This window comes from Zalophus californianus, chromosome 15, assembly GCF_009762305.2.
Source record: "Zalophus californianus isolate mZalCal1 chromosome 15, mZalCal1.pri.v2, whole genome shotgun sequence".
NCBI lineage: Eukaryota > Metazoa > Chordata > Mammalia > Carnivora > Otariidae > Zalophus > Zalophus californianus.
In genome coordinates, this window is record NC_045609.1 from 48,320,693 (window position 1) to 48,340,337 (window position 19,645).

At 41.5% G+C, this 19,645-nt stretch overlaps 1 protein-coding gene across 6 annotated transcripts in view; it reads left to right on the top strand.

Annotated features, from left to right (window-relative positions):
• WASHC2A (WASH complex subunit 2A) overlaps positions 1–19,645 on the top strand; it is a 51,663-nt gene that overhangs the window by 10,127 nt on the left and 21,891 nt on the right. For 4 of the 6 annotated variants that reach the window (XM_027587180.2, XM_027587195.2, XM_027587205.1 and 1 more), the window contains 13 exons: positions 1,703–1,796; positions 2,798–2,856; positions 4,059–4,106; positions 6,620–6,730; positions 7,254–7,341; positions 8,035–8,106; positions 8,835–8,953; positions 9,408–9,465; positions 10,652–10,711; positions 11,104–11,292; positions 13,920–14,047; positions 15,683–15,769; positions 18,531–18,632. In XM_027587180.2, the coding sequence (XP_027442981.1) occupies positions 1,703–1,796; positions 2,798–2,856; positions 4,059–4,106; positions 6,620–6,730; positions 7,254–7,341; positions 8,035–8,106; positions 8,835–8,953; positions 9,408–9,465; positions 10,652–10,711; positions 11,104–11,292; positions 13,920–14,047; positions 15,683–15,769; positions 18,531–18,632 (1,215 nt within the window). The remainder of the gene's footprint in view (positions 1–1,702; positions 1,797–2,797; positions 2,857–4,058; positions 4,107–6,619; positions 6,731–7,253; positions 7,342–8,034; positions 8,107–8,834; positions 8,954–9,407; positions 9,466–10,651; positions 10,712–11,103; positions 11,293–13,919; positions 14,048–15,682; positions 15,770–18,530; positions 18,633–19,645) is intronic. The other 2 variants (XM_027587187.1, XM_027587216.1) reach the window with 2 other exon arrangements.

Below are 19,645 nucleotides of genomic sequence, written 5' to 3' on the forward strand. Positions count from 1 at the left end.
CTTCCAGTTCAGGCTTCCGGTGTTGTACCATGTTGGGGCTGTTCCTTTTGCGCTGGTACACTCACTAGCTTGCCTTCCCGCTGTAGGGATTTAGCAGTCAGCCGTGGACCCTGGGCAAGGGTATTGCCTGAGCCACACTTGTTAGTTCCAGGTCCCACACCACTTTCTCTTCTACTAGAGGACGTGGGAAGGCCTTCCAAGTCACAGTTAGCCCAATTAGTACTTTCTTTTGTTTGTACTGAAATCGGTTGCTGTTGTATCTTTTTTTAAGTTTTATTTATTTATTTTTTAAAGATTTTATTTATTTGACAGAGAGATAGAGCACAAGTAGGCAGAGCAGCAGACAGAGGGAGGAGGGAGAAGCAGGCTTCCTGCTGAGCAGGGAGCCTGACGTGGGGCTCGATCCCAGGACGCTGGGATCATGACCTGAGCCGAAGGCAGACACGTAACCGACTGAGCCACCCAGGTGCCCCTGAGTTTTGTTTATTTATATAATGTCCACGCCCAGCGTGGGGCTCAGACTTACTACTTTGAGATCAGGAGTCGCACACTCTACCGACTGAGCCCCCCAGATGCCCCAGTTGCTGTGGTGTCTTTAACCTTTACATTAACCTTTCCAAATTCTCTGTTGTTGTGTTAAGCATCAGAATTGTTTTCTCCTGCACCTCCAACGCCTAATACAGAAGAGAGATGATGGCCAAATGCCCTACTTTGTAAAGGACAAATCAGTTTTTCTGTGGAGATGGGAGGTTGTCCTGGTTGGAGTGCTTTCTTGAACTTAAATTTTTAATACATGTGTGTTGGGTGGGACTTAGAAGTAGAGGATAGGAATGGAAGGATGTCCAACAGGTAGTCTCTTATGTACTGTGTCCTTCATTTCATTCTGTTGTTTTATTTTACCAATTTCATTTTTCTAAATTATACAGTGGGTGCTGCTGTGGGATATTATTCTTTTCTTCTTCTCCCAGACAGGTTCTCATCAGTCTTTTGGATGTGCCTTTAGTTCATTATGTTGACTGTAGATACTTGCAGAGTTGCCGTCTGTTTCTTCTCATGTAGCCCATGCTTTGTGTGCTCTCTCCAGCCTTCTCTTTGCTCCAATGTGGTGTGAAGGAATCCTTCTGTTGGTCCCCACCTGCTCCCACTCCCAAACCTGGACATACCCACCTGCCTCCCACAGTCCTGTAAAAGCCTTTATTTCCTCAGTGTGCTTCTTTCCAAATTTAGGACTATTATTGATGATTCTCAAGATTGATTGGTTGAGTGGTTGATTTTCGCTCACCAGGGCTGCATTTTAGTGGAGGAAGGCAGGGCTAGGACTCATCAAAGCTGGCCAGAACTTTCCGTTTCTTTCCTTGGTCCTCCTTTTGAACATGTTACTATGAAGTTATGACCCTTATTGGATTACTCCTGGTAAACTTTGTGCATGCCTTTGCTATTTTGAGTATTAACTAGGCACTTGAGAAGGGAGATTCTTTGTGAGTTAGCTTTTCTTTGCTATTTTTTACCTAAGGATTTGACTTTTCAAAAAGTCAGTGATTTTTTTTTTTTTTTTTTTTTGGACTTTGAATCCTGCTGTGTGTCTTATTCTTCACTCTAATTATGTAACTTGTTTGGGACAGTCAGATGGAACAAGATGTCAAGTGGGAAACTTATTTTTCAACCTGATTATTTAATGGCGATTATCTTTCATTCTTTACAGGATCTATACATTGATCGTCCTTTACCTTATTTAATTGGGTCAAAGCTCTTCATGGAGCAGGAAGATGTAGGTCTCGGAGAGCTGTCTAGTGAAGGTATTCTTTTGCGCCAAATATTTTTGTTACTTTTAGGTTTATATCTTTTTACTCTAAAATAATTTCAAGCTTTACCTTAATGTTATCAGAATAGTACAAAGAACTCCTCTGTACCCTTCACTCAGGTTTACCAGTTGTTAACATTCCATCACATTTGTTTGATTTTTCTCTCTCTATATATACATAATACTTTTTTTCTGAATCTGTTTGTGAGAGGCAAACATCATGTCTTGTTACTCCAAAATGTTTCTCTGTGTATTTTCTAAAATCAAGGACAGTCTCATATGTAGCCACAGTATATTATCAAAGTCAAAAAAAAATTTTCCTGGACATAATTCTATTAGCCAATCCTCAGTCGTATTTCAAATTTTACCAGTTGTGCCAGTTACGTCCTTTACAGGCTCTTTTCCCTCTGGTCTAGGCCCCAGTCTGGGATTACTCCCTGCATTTACTTGTCAAATCTCTGGTCTTCTTTTAATCTGATATAATTTCTCAGCCTTTCTTTGCTTTTTATTTTTTTAAGATTTTATTTATTTATTTGACACAGAGAGAGAGATAGCACAAGCAGGAGGAGTGGGAGAGGGAGAGGGAGAGGGAGAAGCAGGCCTCCCACGGAGCAGGGAGCCCGATGCGGGGCTCGATCCCAGGACCCTGGGATCATGAACTGAGCTGAAGGCAGACGCTTAACCAACTGAGCCAGCCAGGCGCCCCCTTTCTTTGCTTTTTATAGCTTTGACATTTTTGAAGAGTACAGGCCAGTTTTTTCCCTTGGTAATTACCTTTTTGTAGTTAATAAGTACCTCATGGGGCGATCCTTTAAGACTATGGAAATGTTTTATTCCTCACCATAGTGAAGATACTTTTAGTTCCAGTTAATATGTGTAGATACTTTTATCAAGATCTCTGTAATGCTGATGTATGGTGGTTTGTGATTTTGAGAAGGAACTAAGGATGTTTTATGACGAATATTGGCGATAACGCTTTTTCTTTCTTCTAACCAGAGGGGTCAGTGGGCAGTGATCGTGGCAGTGTTGCAGACAGTGAAGAGAACGAGGAAGAGGTAAGGGCTGCTTGGTGTCTCTAGGTCATGGTGGGCAGGAACCTTAGGGTGTGTTTAGCAGGCTAAATAAATATTTGTTAATTAGCAGTCTCTTTTCACAAATTTTTAACAGTGATAGTAGCCATAACCTGAGGTTTTTCCCTTACGATTGAGTTTCTTCTGTCTTGTGTATAAAAGCAAGGAAAACGATTTTAATCTCTTTGACCGTTCCCCTCCCTCCCACCTCCCCACCGGGCCCTCCTCCTACCAGTATATTTTGAGGGGGCAGCTCAAATATTTTGGTAGAATCTGACTGCAATGCAGTCTTTGAATAAGTTCTATTTTGGAATAATTTTAGGGGAAAAGTCCATATTTAAAACTTGTTTATACTATAAAACCTAGACCAGAAGAATGCTCGAAGCATTCACTTACATTTTCACTTTGCCGATGGCTCTAGTATCTTCATATCTACAGAGCGTGATTTGACTCCCTGCTCTCGGGCCTTGGGGTCTGTGGACCTTGACCATGGTTGTATGTGGGGTTGTTCCTTGAGACAAGTATTTGTTACTAATGTGTGAAGGATAGTTCTTGAGTGCGGATCCCTAAAAGGAGACAATATTGTATGCTCCTCTCTTCTCTTCCTCGCCTCTTTCCACTGTCGTCCTCCCCTGCCCTCCTTCCGCTGGCCCTGCAGACAAAGCACCTAACAGTAGGAAATAAACTTTTCCTAAATAATCTCGCTATAACTGATGGTCGTTAGCTGAATCCTGTGCTTTTAGCATTTGATGCAACTCTTCACCTAATTGCTGGTGGGAAACACTGATGTTCCCCCTCTTGGGCCTGATTTGGTAATTACCCTAGTTAGAGGGAATGTAGAGAGTGGAGTCCAAAATGTAAAATTACACAAAACAACTTGTGATAATTTAATGAAGTAAATGTGCAACTATTACTTTAAATTCAGAGGTTAGCAATGATAGTGCAGATAGGTATGAGCAAATTATTAGAGATGTTTAAATTAGCCACAAAAATTACGTGTTAGCCTGAACAACTCTTGGTGATACTGCCAACTCTCTACTTTATCTGCACCTTGATACTCCAGGTGACCAGTAAGCAGTACAAAGAGACTGAGTATAGATGTGCCCCAGAGACTTAGACCTGAAATCATTTCTGTGCTTGTGAGTAAATTCTGTATTAACAACAAAGCTTTTTTTTTTCCCCTAAAGGAGTCAGATGAAGATTTTGCTAATCATAGTGACAATGATCAAAATCGGGTGAGTCTCATGTACTAAAGTGACTTTGCTTTTAAATTTTAACCGAAGCATAGCATGTATACTAAATACATGCTGAATTTACTTTTTTGAGGAGAGCTGGGTGGGGGGATGGGTGAAATAGGTGAAGGGGATTGCACTGAGTAACATAAGGAATTGTTGAATCACTGTATTATACACCTGAAACTAATGTAACACTGTATGTTAATTATATTGGAATTAAAACAATAAAAAATGGGGTGCCTGGGTGGCTCAGTTGTTAAGCGTCTGCCTTCGGCTCAGGTCATGATCCCAGGGTCCTGGGATGGAGCCCCACATTGGGCTCCCTGCTCCGCAGGAAGCCTGCTTCTCCCTCTCCCACTCCCCCTGCTTGTGTTCCCTCTCTCGCTGTGTGTCTCTCTCTGTCAAATAAAATCTTAAAAAAAAAATAAATAAATAAAAAATTACTTAGAGTGACTTACGGGAGAGTAAGGATTTAGTCCTTATTTTTACGGCTAATTTTCCTTCAAGCATTTCATGTTTTTAAGTTAACTACTGCCTTGGGTTTTTTTTTTTTATTGTTGTTGGTTTTTTGTTTTTCTTTTTTCAGTTTTGCTTTATATTCTCATTTTTCTTAGAAAACAAAGAAGTGAAAAAAAAATTGGGAAACATAGCCTCTAAAAGAAGGCCCAGTTACTCAAGCTTAACTATTTCACATGAATCCCCCTCCCCTATTTTAAAATTTGAGATAAGATAGTAAAGTTAAGGAACACTCAAAAGGTACAAATCTAATCCTACTGTGTTAGCATAGCAATCTTAATTTTTGTGTGCCCTTCTAAGGATGTATTCTTTTCCTAATATGCATCATATAGGGGCTCCTGGGTGGCTCAGTCGTTAAGCGTCTGCCTTCGGCTCAGGTCATGATCCCAGCATCCTGGGTTCGAGTCCCGCATCTGGCTCCCTGCTCCGCAGGAAGCCTGCTTCTCCCTCTCCCACTCCCCCTGCTTGTGTTCCCTCTCTTGCTGTGTCTCTCTCCGTCAAATAAGTAAATAAAATCTTTAAAAAAAAAATGCGTCGTAAATTTTCTGCTATTTTATGTTAACGTTATTTTCTTACATTTTAAATCATTCGTAATTTTGTTTTGTGAACTCTATTTTAAATATGGTAATACAATGATACTTTTCATAGTTTCTAAATTTATATGGGACATAGTTTATTTCCAGGATTTTATTTTTGAGATCATGCTGCATTCAGTATTCCCATACACAGAAATCCTTTGCTCATGTGAATGGTTTCCTTAGGAATGAAATGGTGTAGAATTAGAGTAAAGCCTCTTGATATTATTGTCTCATTGCTGATCATGCATAATGACTTTCTTATAATCTCATGAGCCCTGGGATCATGATTTTTGCTACCATAATATACGTACAGTGGTATATTGAGATATCCCAATTTGCATTTCAGTTTCCTAGTTGGGAAATATTTTTTCACAAAAATTTTCAACTACCAAATAAAGGATTTCATACCTGTTGGTTGGCACTTGTATTTTCCCAGTTGTATTCACAGAGGCCATTTAAGAATTGGTCTTTAGAGGATATTTATTTTTCTATGGCACTTATTATTGAGATTGATAAATTCAGACTTAAAAAATACAGTATAGTGATTAAAAGCATTGGCCTAACCATTTACTTGTATTGTTAAAGATAGACTGGTTTTGTGCGCCCCAGTGAGCCTCAGGGTCCTAAGGATTAAAGTAGTTAATAAAGTGCTTTTAGAAGGATGGGGTGGCTGGGTGATGGACACTGGGGAGGGTATGTGCTATGGTGAGCGCTGTGAATTGTGCAAGACTGTTGAATCACAGATCTGTACCTCTGAAACAAATAATACCTTGTATGTTAATAAAAAAAATAATAAAGTGCTTTTAGCATAGTACCTCGCACAGTTTATACAAATCATACCTACCAGTGGCTGCTTTTATAAAAATTAGAACTTCACAGGTAAAGCTTAGTTTGAGCCCTCCAGTCCATATTATCCCACACTCTTTCAAAGGTAACTGGTGTTGTGATTTGGGGGGTGTAATAAGCGCTTTTCTTTGCTTTTTCAAATATATCTGTGTCCTTAGAAACAAGGTAGGTGTTTGGGTGCGGGGGCAGCGTATCATGCTTGGGTTTCTCATTCAGTGTTTGTTTCACTTGATGCCTTGGATGCTTCTGCAGTTGTTAACGGCTTATTCCTTTTAGTTATTAGTATTTTTATCAAGATGAGACGATGCTTATTTAGCTTATCATTTCTCCAGTGGTGGACATTTTACGTATTTCAGTGTTTGCTATTCTGCATGTAGTATCTGCGCTGAAAATAAATCTTGCGTTCTTTGTTCCAGCACATTGATTGCTTTGAGACTTTCGTGGCGGCGTCATCCTCCTCCCCCTTGTTTGACAGGTGGTCACTGTTTTGCCTGTAGGCTAAGTGGCAGTAGTTTCTCTCTTTCGGCTTGATGACCTTATCTCCTAGTTCTAACCTCTAGTTTATACTCCTAGCACACTGCACAAATGAGTGATGAAGAAGAGGATGATGATGGCTGTGACATTTTCGCAGACTCTGAGAAGGAGGAGGAAGATACTGAGGACATTGAAGAAAATGCTAGACCCGTAAGAAAGACTACAGTTAACTCTCTTGACAAGGTTTTAGAAATGGCACCAAGGACTCATTAGTTCTATTGTCATTTATATTTGTAACCGTCTCATTTTGCATTATATTTGTACATTTACACTTTTGGAAGTAATGGTTGAGCGTCACTAGTTGCCTTACGAGGACCACTTTTTCTTCCAATTGTTACAGTTTTACAAGTCACATCATTCAGGTCTGTTCAGTTGCAGAGTCTGTTCAGTTCCCTAATACTCCTCTCCTTTTCTCACCCTCATCTGGCTCTTCCAGGATTAAAGTGAAATATTTTAACAAAATTAAGCAAATAAGGAGCATCTTCTTCTGAAGGGAGTCCTGTTTCTCAAGTGATCTGTTTAGGGTGCATATGTTTAAATTCATTTAGTTAAATTTTTCATCAGTTCGATTCCTTTGCCTTTGTTTACATAATTTTGTTAGGTGTCCAAAGTAAACTATACTAGTTTGCGTGTTGCCAAAAAAAGTGATACTTTTGATCTTTTTTGCCTGTAGAAAAAAAGTAGGCCTACATCATTTGCCGATGAGCTGGCAGCTCGAATCAGAGGGGAGGCTACAAGCCAGGTGGAAGAGGGGCGAACAGGTACGTCATTAAGATGAGTTAGCAGGGTTGGGGGGGAGTGCAGGCCCCTCTGCTGGGCTTCACTGGCAGCATATTTCCCAGTGTAATTTTACTGAGGCATGAGAGGCTTATTCTTTTTTTGGTTTATAGACTCTCTGATAACTACATTGTGGAACCCCCCAAGAAAAATGCACATATACATATATCTGTATCACATTTTATTTGCAGTTTCAGGGGATTAATAGTTGCCCCAGAGAATCACAGGCCCCAGATTAGAAATCTCTCACTTATATTTACTTCTGTATTTTGCCTAAATACAAATGTACTATATAGTATATTCTAGTGACTGAACAGGATGGAATGATGTCAGAATAGTTCTTTCGGCTTGAGTGAGGTACTGACTGAAGTTTTAAGGTAGAGCTGAGACACAGAGTTGAATGTCTTGCTCTTAGCTTCAGAGCCCCAGGGATGACAAAAAGCATAGGGGCCCTGGGTGGCTCAGTCAGTTAAGCGTCTGACTTTGGCTCAGGTCATGATCCCAGGGCTCTGGGATCGAGCCCCTCATCGGGCTCCTTGCTCTGCAGGGAGCCTGCTTCTCCCTCTCCTCCCCGCTTGTACTCTCTCACTGTCTCTCCTTCTCTCTCGCAAATAAAATCTTCAAAAAAATATTAAGGGTAGACTCTGTATGGTTAAAACTGTGAAATACTCTCCAAGCCTTGTCCCCAGGAGAAGCAAAACCTCGGAAGACATTGAAGGAGAAGAAGGAAAGGAAAACTCCCTCAGATGGTAAGCCTTTCCCCTCCATTCTGTTACTTTAGGAGGCTCTTGATTCAGGAATATCACTTTCGTTAATTCATAGAATTCTACTTTAAATGCCGACAAATGGGATCTCTCTGTATTCTCATTTCCAAAGCTTTTAAAAGTATGCTTTGGGATGCTGGGAGGAGAGTTGGGTGTGCAGTCAGAATGCTGTAAAGATTTGAATTACTAACTTTTATAACAATCATTAGCTGTCTTTCTAGAATTCTCTGAATGTATAGAAACTAGGGATATCTAGCATTTGTTTTCAATAAAGAATGTATCAGAGCCTTTCATATTTAACAGTAACATCCATTACATTCCTACTTGTAAGTGTGTCAATCTACAGACCTTTGTTCAGTCTGCCCTCCTTCTCCCAAATTTTTGGTGGGATAGGTCTTAAAGGCAATTGAACCAGGTACTTGCTTCCAGAAAAGCATCTAGATGAAAGGGATCACCTACAGAATTCACCTTGCTTCAGACATTCACAGAGTTAAGGGTGGGAACTCAGAGAGCCTTTTAAGGGATTCATTGGACTGTTTAATGAATTTTGTTTGAAATTCCTGGGACTGCTGGCCCTCAAGTACTCCTTGTTACATATGGTTAGATACACTCCATGCCAGTCTTGGAGATGTTGTAAAGGCTAACCCTGGAAATTTGAGTTCCAAACCCATCTTTAACTCTCCCTCTAAAACATTTCCCTTTCTGCTTGTTAGATGAAGAGGACAATTTATTCGGACCCCCCAAGCTGACCGATGAAGATTTCTCCCCATTTGGCTCTCGAGGTGGCCTGTTCAGTGGGGGGAAGGGACTTTTCGATGATGAGGATGAGGAGGTGAGTCTATGGTAATCCACGAAGATCCCTCTAGTTGTGTCATGGGTCCACAATTAGTAGGGAAAAAATGGCTTCTTAGTTGCAAGTTGCTTCTACTTTCCCATATTTTGGGAGATTTTGAACTAAGGATCACAAAGAGAAAATACTGTATCCTGATGCCCTTTGTTAGGTGGAGAGAGGATGTGAGAGTATTTATAGTGAATAATTTACTTGATCAGGCGGTCGTTTCTTACTTTATCTGTTGTCTTCTTCCATGTTTGTAATTCCTGGATAGGTGTAAACTATTTAAAGGTCTGATTTTGCCATAGTTTTCACTTTGGAACTACATTTCTGGCAGAACAGTAAATATGGATCTTTAAACTTTACAAGGTACTTTTCTTTAGAAATCCTCAAACGCAGCTACATTTTCCTTTGCTTTTTTGAAATTTCGTGTCCTGTACTTTATTGCAACTAGAGTGACCTCTTCACAGAAGCCCCTCAGGATCGGGAAGCTCGAACCTCTATTAATGCAGGTAAGTTTGGATTGAGGCTGACTCTTCTTGTTCGCAAACAGAATTCCAGAACTGCTTACTTCTCAGTAGGGGATGGAACCCCTGTTCCCAAGCCTTGCTTCTTTGTTAGGCAGGAAGCTGTTTTGCTCCCTTGGTCTAGTTTAAGAGCAGCTCATTTTCTCTGATTCATGTCTTGGAAAAGACAAATACCATCTGTAAACCCACATCACAGTTTTGTCTCTTTTTTTAAATTTTTTATTTTTTTAAACATTTTTAGTTTACATTTAATTAATTAACATACTTACTGATTTCAGAGGTACAGGCCTGTGATTCATCAGTCTTACATAATACCCAGTGCTCATTACATCACATGCCCTCCTTTGTCTCTTTCTTAATAGAGAATTCATAAAAAGTCAAACAGGAAAAGTACTCTGTAGCCGTGTTGAGGATGTTTTAATTTAATCATGTTTAATTCAAAAAAGCACTTTCAGAATTCTGCATATAAATTGAAGGCCAGTAATTCCATAGTCTGGTGTGCATCAGAATCATCTGTGGAGCACACACGAAAAAGGAAAAAAAAAACTTGACAAATTTTATTCCATTTAGGTATGTGGTAGTTCTTGGGATTTGGGAATTAGTTAATTGAAGTGAGCGGTCTCCTTGGACCACCAGTCATCAGATTTTGAACTTGCTGTGATGCTGGCTGGCTTGGTGTCCTGCCATTCCTGCACTGTATTTCTTGGCATCAGTGGATGCTAGTTTCCCTCCTTACTGTTACTGTCTTCATTTTTGTTGTTGGTATTTCACATTTTTTGCTGTTCGCTTCTACTTGTTTGTTCTCCAGGTGGAATGCATAGAGCCACAACCGTTGAGGAGCCCTGCTGGCTCTGCCTTTTCCTTCCCTTCTGTGCTTTACCCCTTCCTTGGCCTCTCCAGCCCACCCCCCAGTGCTACTGTTTGACTGGACTCAGAGGAATCGTTCATGGAAATCACAGCTTAGATTATATTAGTACCAAGAAAAAAGTACTGAGGGTAGAGAGAAGACCAAGCTAAAGCTAAGGAGTTTTAAAATGGCTCTTTTAGGAAAAAGTAGCTTTAAAAGGTCTCCAATTAGCTATGTATTGTGTTGTACATATTTCAGTAAGGTACATTTAACAAGAAAAGTCATTTTTTCTGAAGTGGTTATTTTTTTCTTTTTCATTTTTAGTATCTTCATCCTCCAAACCTGGAAAGAAAATCCCAGCAGGAGCTGTTTCTGTATTTTTAGGTATCATGACTTAGGGTTTGTTATTTTAAAAACCAAATAAGTACTGTTTTGTCATTTTTTAAATTGTCATCTAAGTGCCTGCTGAGAGTAGGAGGAGCTCCAGAGGGCAGCGAATGCCTACGGGGAGAGCTCATTGACTGGTGTTAGTTCATACTCTGTTAGAAGTTAGTGGCCTCGGACTTCCTTGTGTTTTAGTGACCGGGTGATTGGCATCGTAGGATGTTCTGTAGCAGTAAAGGATGGGGATTACTGGGTCCTGTTAATGTGTTTTGTGGATGGACTGAAACTAAATGTTCTTGGTGGGTGGTCCTTTTTTTTTTTTTTTCCTGTAAAGTCAGGAGACCTACCCACACTGGCTCATAGCTGTGGCTTTTCTGTCCCTCCACCCACAGGGGACACTGATGTGTTTGGTGCCACCTCTGTCCCATCACTGAAGGAGCCCCAGAAGGCCAAGGAGCCCCAGAAGCCTGAACAGCCCACTCTAGGGAAAAGCCCGTACCCTCCAGCACCTGCTGGCCTCTTTGATGATGAGGATGACGATGACTTTTTTACGGCATCCTGCAGCAAACCTTCCAAAACAGGTACCTGTTCCAGCCTCTTTTTCTGGGAATTGAGCCCAGGAGAGAATGTTGACCTGAAAAGGACATAAAGCTTGTCAAGTTCTCTTTGTCTTCCAGTAACAGGATCCTTCCTCAAGCATTCCTGTCGTAGAGTGTCATCTCGGCTTCCGTAGTCATAGTGCCTTAGAGATCTCTGTTTTCTGAACCCATCTTTCCTGCTTTTGGAAACTAATTACTACGATTATCTGCCCTGTGGAGAGCTAAAATCTATTCCCCTGTAATACCTGCTAAAGATTTCTGATTGTGATGTTTGGAGTTACCGAGGAAGTTTTAATCACACTTTCTTCTGGCAACGCTTAGTAAATCATATGAGCAGAATGCCACTGTTAGCTGTTCAGTTCCCAGCTTCTCTTCTCTGTGCCAGAAAGCCCACATAGCCTTGGCCTTTCTTATATGGCAGGGTTTTCAGCCCCTTGGCCACTTTGGCACTCTCCTTTCTTCTCCCCTCAAATTTAAGCCCATATGTTCATGAAGTCACTCTTCTTAAATTAGTTGTTCGTTTATGTGCCAGAGGACTCTCCTGGGACTCTTGTCAGAATGCAGATTGAGATTCCCTGGCGGTTGTGGGGAGGGGCCTGTGACTGTGCATTTCTAACAGCCTCCCTGGTGGTCAGAGATGGCTGGTCTGTGGAAAAACACTTGGTGTTTTAGATAGACTACTAGGTGCACACAATTTCCAGCAACAGGAGAAGAGGACTCTTCGGAAGACTAGATGGACCAGGATTCAGTGAGAAGCTCCTTTTCCAGTGCTAGATGTGAGAAGTAAGGATAGAAGCAGAAACCCAAGGGAAATCATCACCTAGTTATTTTAGAAAGCATGCAAATGGACGCATAAAGCCCTCAGATCTAGGCCAACTGAAATGACAGCGAATAAAGGTGGTGGTGCCTCTCTTGGCCTGGGAGTCCCCTTGCCTAGTGGGTACTGGTGGGGACTGATTTAGAATCAGATACATTGACAGCTGCTGCTGTCCTGGGTTGCTCACAAGTTGGCGTCTTCCTTTCAGTGACACACACCTCATTCCCCACGGCAGTGCTCATGGTAGTGAAAGGCCAGAAGCTGCCCTGCTCTTCCTCATTAGGGTCAGTTATGGTCTCTTGTTCAGTGGAATTTGGTGAAGTGTTACAAAGGATGAAGTCAATGTATGTTGACATGAGAAAGATTCTCTAGGTACATTAAGTGAAAAACATAAATCATATAAATATTATTAGAATTATGTTACCATTTATAGCCTTATTTGTGAATCACCCAAGTGAGAATGTCAGCATATCCTTTGGGGGAATTAGATATGTGTGTATTAAACTGTTCCTGAAAGCGGTTTTGTTTGGATGGGCAGGTGGAGTTATGGGGGAGATTTCAGTATTTGCTTTTCTGTGTCTCTGTAGTTTGACTTCTAATTTTTATTTATTTATTACTTTTTAAAAAAGATTTTTAAGTAATTTCTATACTTAACATGGGGCTTGAACTCACAGCCCTGAGATCAAGAGTCACATACTCTACTGACTGAGCCACCCAGTCACCCCAGTAGTTTGACTTTTTTTTTTTTTTTCTGATTTTGTGTTTTTGTTTTTTTTTTTTGGTCCAGGTTTCACGTATTCAGCTTTATTTTTTTTTTAATTTTTTATTGTTAATCACCATACATTACATCATTAGTTTTTGATGTAGTGTTCCATGATTCATTGTTTGTGCATAACACCCAGTGCCCCACCCAGAATGTGCCCTCTTTAATACCCATCACCAGGCTAACCCATCCCCCCACTCCCATCCCCTCTAGAACCCTCAGTTTGTTTTTCAGAGTCCATTGTCTTTCATGGTTCGTCTCCCCCTCTGACTTACTCCCCTTCATTCTTCCCCTCCTGCTATCTTCTTTTTCTTTTTTCTTAACATATGTTGCATTATTTGTTTCAGAGGTACAGATCTGTGCATTTCTAACAGCCTCCCTGGTGGTCAGAGATGGCTGGTCTGTGGAAAAACACTTGGTGTTTTAGATAGTGATTCAACAGTCTTGCACAATTCACAGCGCTCACCATAGCACATACCCTCCCCAATGTCTATCACCCAGCCACCCCATCCCTCCCACCCCCCACCACTCCAGCAACACTCAGTTTGTTTCCTGAGATTAAGAATTCCTCATATCAGTGAGGTCATATGATACATGTCTTTCTCTGATTGACTTATTTCACTCAGTATAACACCCTCCAGTTCCATCCACATCGTTGCAAATGGCAAGATAGTAGTTTGACTTTTTAAAAGGAGGAGCCAATCCTCACTTCTCAGATTCCTAGGGTGGTTGCTTCTTAAATGATCTTTCTTTCTTTGGTCTCTATTTACCTTTGATGCCAGTCCAAGCTAGTCTAAGCTTAGGACTCTGCTGCTTGGTTGAGTGTGTGAGCCAGGTGGTCCTGTGTTTCATTTGAGCTGCTCTTGTGTTCTTTGAAAAATTCCAACTTAATACTGTTTCATAACTAATCAAAAAATAATATTCTTTTTCTATTCCTTGGGGGGGGAAGAATTTTTTAATGTATGAATTTAGTGGTGGGAGTTTTGAGTTTAGTATCCTAAATTTTCTGCTGTGGTATCTTTTCTAAAGACAAAGTCAAATCCACTGCCAATATCTTTGATGATGAGGAAGGAGATCTGTTCCAAGAAAAAGCAGCTGGTTTGCCAGAAGCCACTGTGAATCAGACGGATGAAAATAAAGCAAGGGCAGAGAAAAAGGTGAGCAGGAAGGAAACTTAACATAGTGAAGTCTTGTTAAGTGTTGATTTGGGGCATCTTGTTAATTTGTCTGGAACCCAGAGGGAAGTGGTGTTTCCTTTCAGGTGTATAGTGAAGAACTTTAATCAAGCAAGGTGAAAGAAGAATACAGTGAACACCCAAATACCTACCACCTAGATGGAGCAGTTGTTGGCTTTTGCCTTGCTTAGTGGTTTTTACCTTCATTGGTGATCTGTTCCTGAACCAGTTATCATGTTAAGGGGTACAAAAGAATGTTTTTCCAGTTCTTTCATTTCTTCTACATTAGCTAACATTCTTCCAAACAGAACCAAAGAGCTTTCTTTTCTCTTTCTTTCCTGCTTTTGAAGTTACCACCATAGGATCATAGATTCTCTGTTCAACCTCTTATAAACCATTAGCACCGTTTTTGTTTGTTTGTTTGTTTTCAATGAAGCTGTATTTAGCCAGCAGGATGCATCCGCGTTGGCACTGGAGCTCTTCTGGCTGCTCTCCCTTTCCCTGGTATCCTGCATAGCTTCAGCCACTCTTTTTCTCTCTCTCTTTTTTAAGTTTGTTTACTTATTTAAAGATTATTTTATAGAGAGAGCCTGTTCACACATGAGCATGAGGGGGTGGGGCAGAGGGAGAAGGAGAGAGAGAATCTCAAGTAGACACCCCCTAAGCATGGAGCCTGACACAGGGCTTGATCCCAGGACCCTGAGATCATGACCTGAGCCCAAATCAAGAGCTGGATGCTTAACTGACTGAGCCACCCAGGCTCCCCTATTTATTTATTTAGTAATTTTTATACCTGGTATGGGGCTCGAACTCATGACCCTGAGATCAAGAGTTGCATGCTCTTCCAGTTGAGCCAGCCAGGTGCCCTGATCATCCTCTTTCTAAAGAACCTCTTGTGTGTCCTTTCTATGAAACCCTGACCATGGGCACCTGGGTGGCTCAGTTGTTAAGCGTCTGCCTTCGGCTCAGGTCATGATCCCAGGGTCCTGGGATCGAGTCCCACATGGGGCTCCCTGCTCAGTGGGAAGCCTGCTTCTCCCTCTCCCACTCCCCCTGCTTGTGTTCCCTCTCTCGCTGTCTCTCTGTCAAATAAATAAATAAAATCTTAAAAAACCCTGACCTTCCCACTGCCAGCCACCTATGTCCCAGCATTCAGAACCTGGCAGGCTCCTAGGGGTAGCTCACCTTCCTGTGCTGGCTCCAGGTATACACGTCCCATTTGCGTAGAATACCCTGATCCACCAGATGTGCCCTCTGGCTTAACTTGTTTTTCTCTTCTCATGCGGTTCCCTCTGCCTGGAGGGTCCTTGTTTGTACCATCTCCTGTGTCCAGGCGTTGTCTGTCCTGAGAAATTTACTTTATCGATGAACTATTTCTTTCTTCTTTCCTAACTTATACCAGTTTTTAAATTCTTTCTTAGGATTCTTCTTTTGCATCAATCCTTTGTACACATTTAAGGTCCACGGCATCTTTATTCCCCTGGCACATGGCCTGCTGCCTTATCCTAGCAGAGACTCAGTCTGTTTTCCAAATGAATGTTTGAATAAACCCTTATTTCCAGTTATCTTGGTTGTTAACCCTCAGTTTTTTGTTTTTGTTTTTTCTTCCCAACAAAGGTTACCCTTTCTTCCAGCAAAAATCCCAAACTCTTGCAAGAAACAAAAGCTCAGAAAGGTTTATTTTCAGATGAAGAGGACTCTGAGGTAAGGAATTCTCTTTCTTAGTTCTGGGAACTAGTCCTTGGATATGACAAAATATTTCTAAATCAGGGTTTTTCAGTAGAAGTACAAGACCTTTTATTAAATACTTCTTTTTTTTGAAATTAATGTTTTGAGAACACATGTGCTTAGAAAGCAGTATGTGTAGTAATACTTTTCATGTTGGGTTTGAATCCAGTGCATCTCCTGGGAGAAAAATACTCTCTCAGGATGCTCAGATTTGAGGCTCTTTGTTGATCCACAATGCAGTGAGGTGCTTGGACCAGAACAGAAATCAACACACTGTTTCCTTTTTCAGCAGTCTCATTGAATAATGGGCTTAGTGCCGTATGGGATGTATTCTGGCATAGCCTTTTATCTTGTGGCCAGTAACGGTTTGTGGGCTGGCGGTGCTTGCAGACAGCCATGGTCCTTGGAGGTTCCTGTCTGGAAGCATCTTTCCAGTGGGACAGCACCTCTCTCAGAAGTGTCACTGCTTTATCTGACTCTCCCAGGCTGAGGTCCTTTCAGAATTGATCTCAGGCTGGGCCTTTAGGGGATCAGAGACCTGTCTGAGAATATAACAGGCAGTCAGAAATCTCCTTCACAGAAAAATATATGGACATGGCAGAAATTTACATGTAATTTCAAGAAATTGTGAACTCTGGATTAAGCTTTTTTGGTTACTTTGCACTAACAGCCAGGATGGACGTACAACTCTTTGGAAGTGGAGTGATTGCCATTGATGTAAATAAAACCCGTGAGGCTTATATTTCATTGACGGCCAGTGTACAGAAGATAGGAATTAACCCAACTCCAGTTAAGCCAAACTCCTGGACACATGAGCACAGCATGGTGGGGCCTCGCACTCTGGTCTCATCCCACGCTCCTGGCTTCCTCATCCTCAAGCACACCTGCACTGACTCCTGCCTTCTGGGAGTGCTCTTCCCAGAATCTGGATGCCTTGCTTCCTTTTTACAGTTTCTTTGAGGCTTCCCCTGACGATCCTTTGCATGACTGCCAGCCCGCTAGCACTCGCCACACTGCACTCCTTGCCTTCTCTTCTGCTCTGTTGTTCCCCACGATATGTGTTGCCATGTGACTTTTCATGTGTACTTGTTCATTATCTGCGTCCCAACTAGAATAAGCTCCGTGAGGGCAGGACGTTTTGTTTCCTCCTCATACCTCTAACACTTAGGCTAGTGCTTGGCACTTAATAAGCAAATAACAGTTGTTGACTACATGAAAAAAAAAATGTGATCAATTTCAGTGACTTAAAAGGTGTTTCAGTATCATGTTACTGTGAAATAAATCACTCCCGAACTTAGTGGCTTCAAACACCAGTAAGTTTTATTATCTCTTATGATTCTAGAACTGGACTGGGTTCAGCCAGGCACTTGTCAGTTATGGTCTGTCCTGTGGTTCTAGTCTGAAGGTGGCTGGGCTGAGAATCCTCTCACTCCAGTGTCCGGTAGCTGGATGGAAAGACTCAAATAGCTGGGGCTTTGGGGGCACCCCTCTCCATCTTTTTGCCGTCTCCCAGCATGGCAGCTGCAGGGAAGGTGGGTTCTTGAAGCAGGGCTTCAACGTGAGATTCCCCAGAGAGCTGTGCAGAGGCTATATTGCATTTGTAACGTAGCCTCGGAAGTCATCATGGTCGAGGTAGTCCCAGAGGCCCGCCAAGATTCCAGGGCAGGGATGTAGACTCTACTTCTTGATGGTGGGAGTGTATAAGAATTTGCAGACAGGTTTCACAGCCACCACCAAAGGCTTTGTCCTGTGTGCATTGTCCTAGATTGTTTTTATTGGATGCTGTTATTATTTCCTTGCTTAGGCAAGGAAAAGTGAAACAAATCTTTCTGTAAGTGAAATCTTGCCAGTGTGTAAAATGCAGAGAGGCATGGGAGCCCGTAGCTCCCTCTATGTGGCCTCTTTACCTCAGCGGACCCCTGGGACTCCATGGGGTCCCAGCGAATCCACTGGGCTGAGAAGCGCTCTTCTCAGTTAATGAATTCATTAGGTCTGTGTTTGAGATTAGGCACTGATGCCATAATAAGAAGAAATTATCCAGAGAGGTCTCAGTAACTGTGTTCCTGTCCTATTTAATTGTCTGGCCCTTGGCTATTGACATTTCTGTCCTAAGGGAATAGGTGTCCTATTTTTATGTTTCTAGTTCATGCAGTTCAATTTGCATTATAGGCTGACACTCTTGCATTTTTAGTTTCTTCAGAGTCTGCTAGATCTTTTGCAACATCTCTTAGCTACAGTTCAGATAGAATACCAAATGTTTTAAATAAAATCTGAATTCACATTTATTTGGAAGAAATAGTATCATAGTTTTATAAGGGGAGAGGAGGAGGGTCTTAGTAAATAAAACAGAGTCATAGATGCAGTAATTTGAGAATCCAGGCTCTACTTCCATTATTGAATCTGTTTAATTCCGATTCTTTGGACAAAAAAAGGAAGTTACTCTTACTTTTTAGCATGATAAGAGATCTATTGGAAAATGTCCACGTGGGAGTTTACAAACCTCAGAGTTCCAGTGAAGCCACCTGGAGTTCCATGTGGGCCTCTTCCTTCTCACACGTGGATGTCCGTGCTGCACCCGCTAGGACAAACTGACGAGTCTTCTCAGCCAGCTTCCCTCTCACAAAGAGACCTAGACTCATGCAGCCATCATGTCATAGTCTTCAATGTTTTATATTTAACTGATACTTTAAAAGCTAATCTGTCATGTTAACCACAAACTTTAATCTTGATCCAACAGGATTTGTTTTCCTCTCAAAATGTGAATAAGTCAAAAGATGCATCTCTCCTGCCTAGCAAACTCCCCACGTCGGTCTCACTTTTTGATGATGAAGATGAAGAGGTAAACAGTGTTATTGCAGTGCAAGATAAATAAGTTTTTGATAAGTAGAAAACCATTGCTGATTAGCTTTATAGTCGGAGGTGCATATAGTAGAACAAGGTAACGAGAGGCAGTTAAACTATCTGATGCTTATATAACAAAAATATTTTAGTTTTTTTCTCTGACTTCCTCCTTGACTCCTAGCTGTACAATGGGCAGGATATTAAATTATTGTTATTTTTTTAAAGATTTTATTTATTTGAGAGAGAAAGAGGGAGCACAAGCGGCACGAGAGGGAGAAGCAGATTCCCGGCTGAGCAGGAGCCCACTGTGGGGCTCGATATCAGGACCCTGGATCATGACCTGAGCTGAAGGCAGACACTTAACTGACTGAGCCACCCAGGTGCCCCATGGACATTAGATTCTTGACCCAGCTCTTATGGAATGCTTTGTAGAGGTCATTTTAAAAATCTGCCTTTAAGAAATACATCTCGGAGGATGGATCTTTATTATGCCCAATGACCTATAAGAATGTCTTGGATAAAGTGCAAATAGAAGACAGCCACGTCCTCACCTTGTTTTTCTTTCCTACCCTGGATGAGAGAGCAAAGTGGGGGAAGGAAATAAGAGAGAAGACAAACCAAACCTTTCCTCTTATGCAGTACTGTTCAGTGGCCAAGCTCATGGGCTTTGGCACCAGACCCCTGCATTCACTTGCAAATCAGGGACCTTGGGCAAATAACTTAAACTTCCCAAATCTTACATGGCTTAATAGGATGTAGAGTCATTGTGATAGCTGGAACAACTCATGTACAGCTCTTGGCACTGTGCCTGGCACATAGTAAGTGCATAGGAAATGTTCACTGTTGTCATTAGAATCTCCATCAGATACCAGTTCATTTTTCTCATGGCCTTTCCTACCTTCCCACACTCTGCTTAAAGGCTCCTTTTATCGAAACTTTACATTTCAGGACTATTCACCTGCTGTAGTATATTGTTAAGAGTGTTTTTCTGTCTAACTTGGTTGGGTTCAG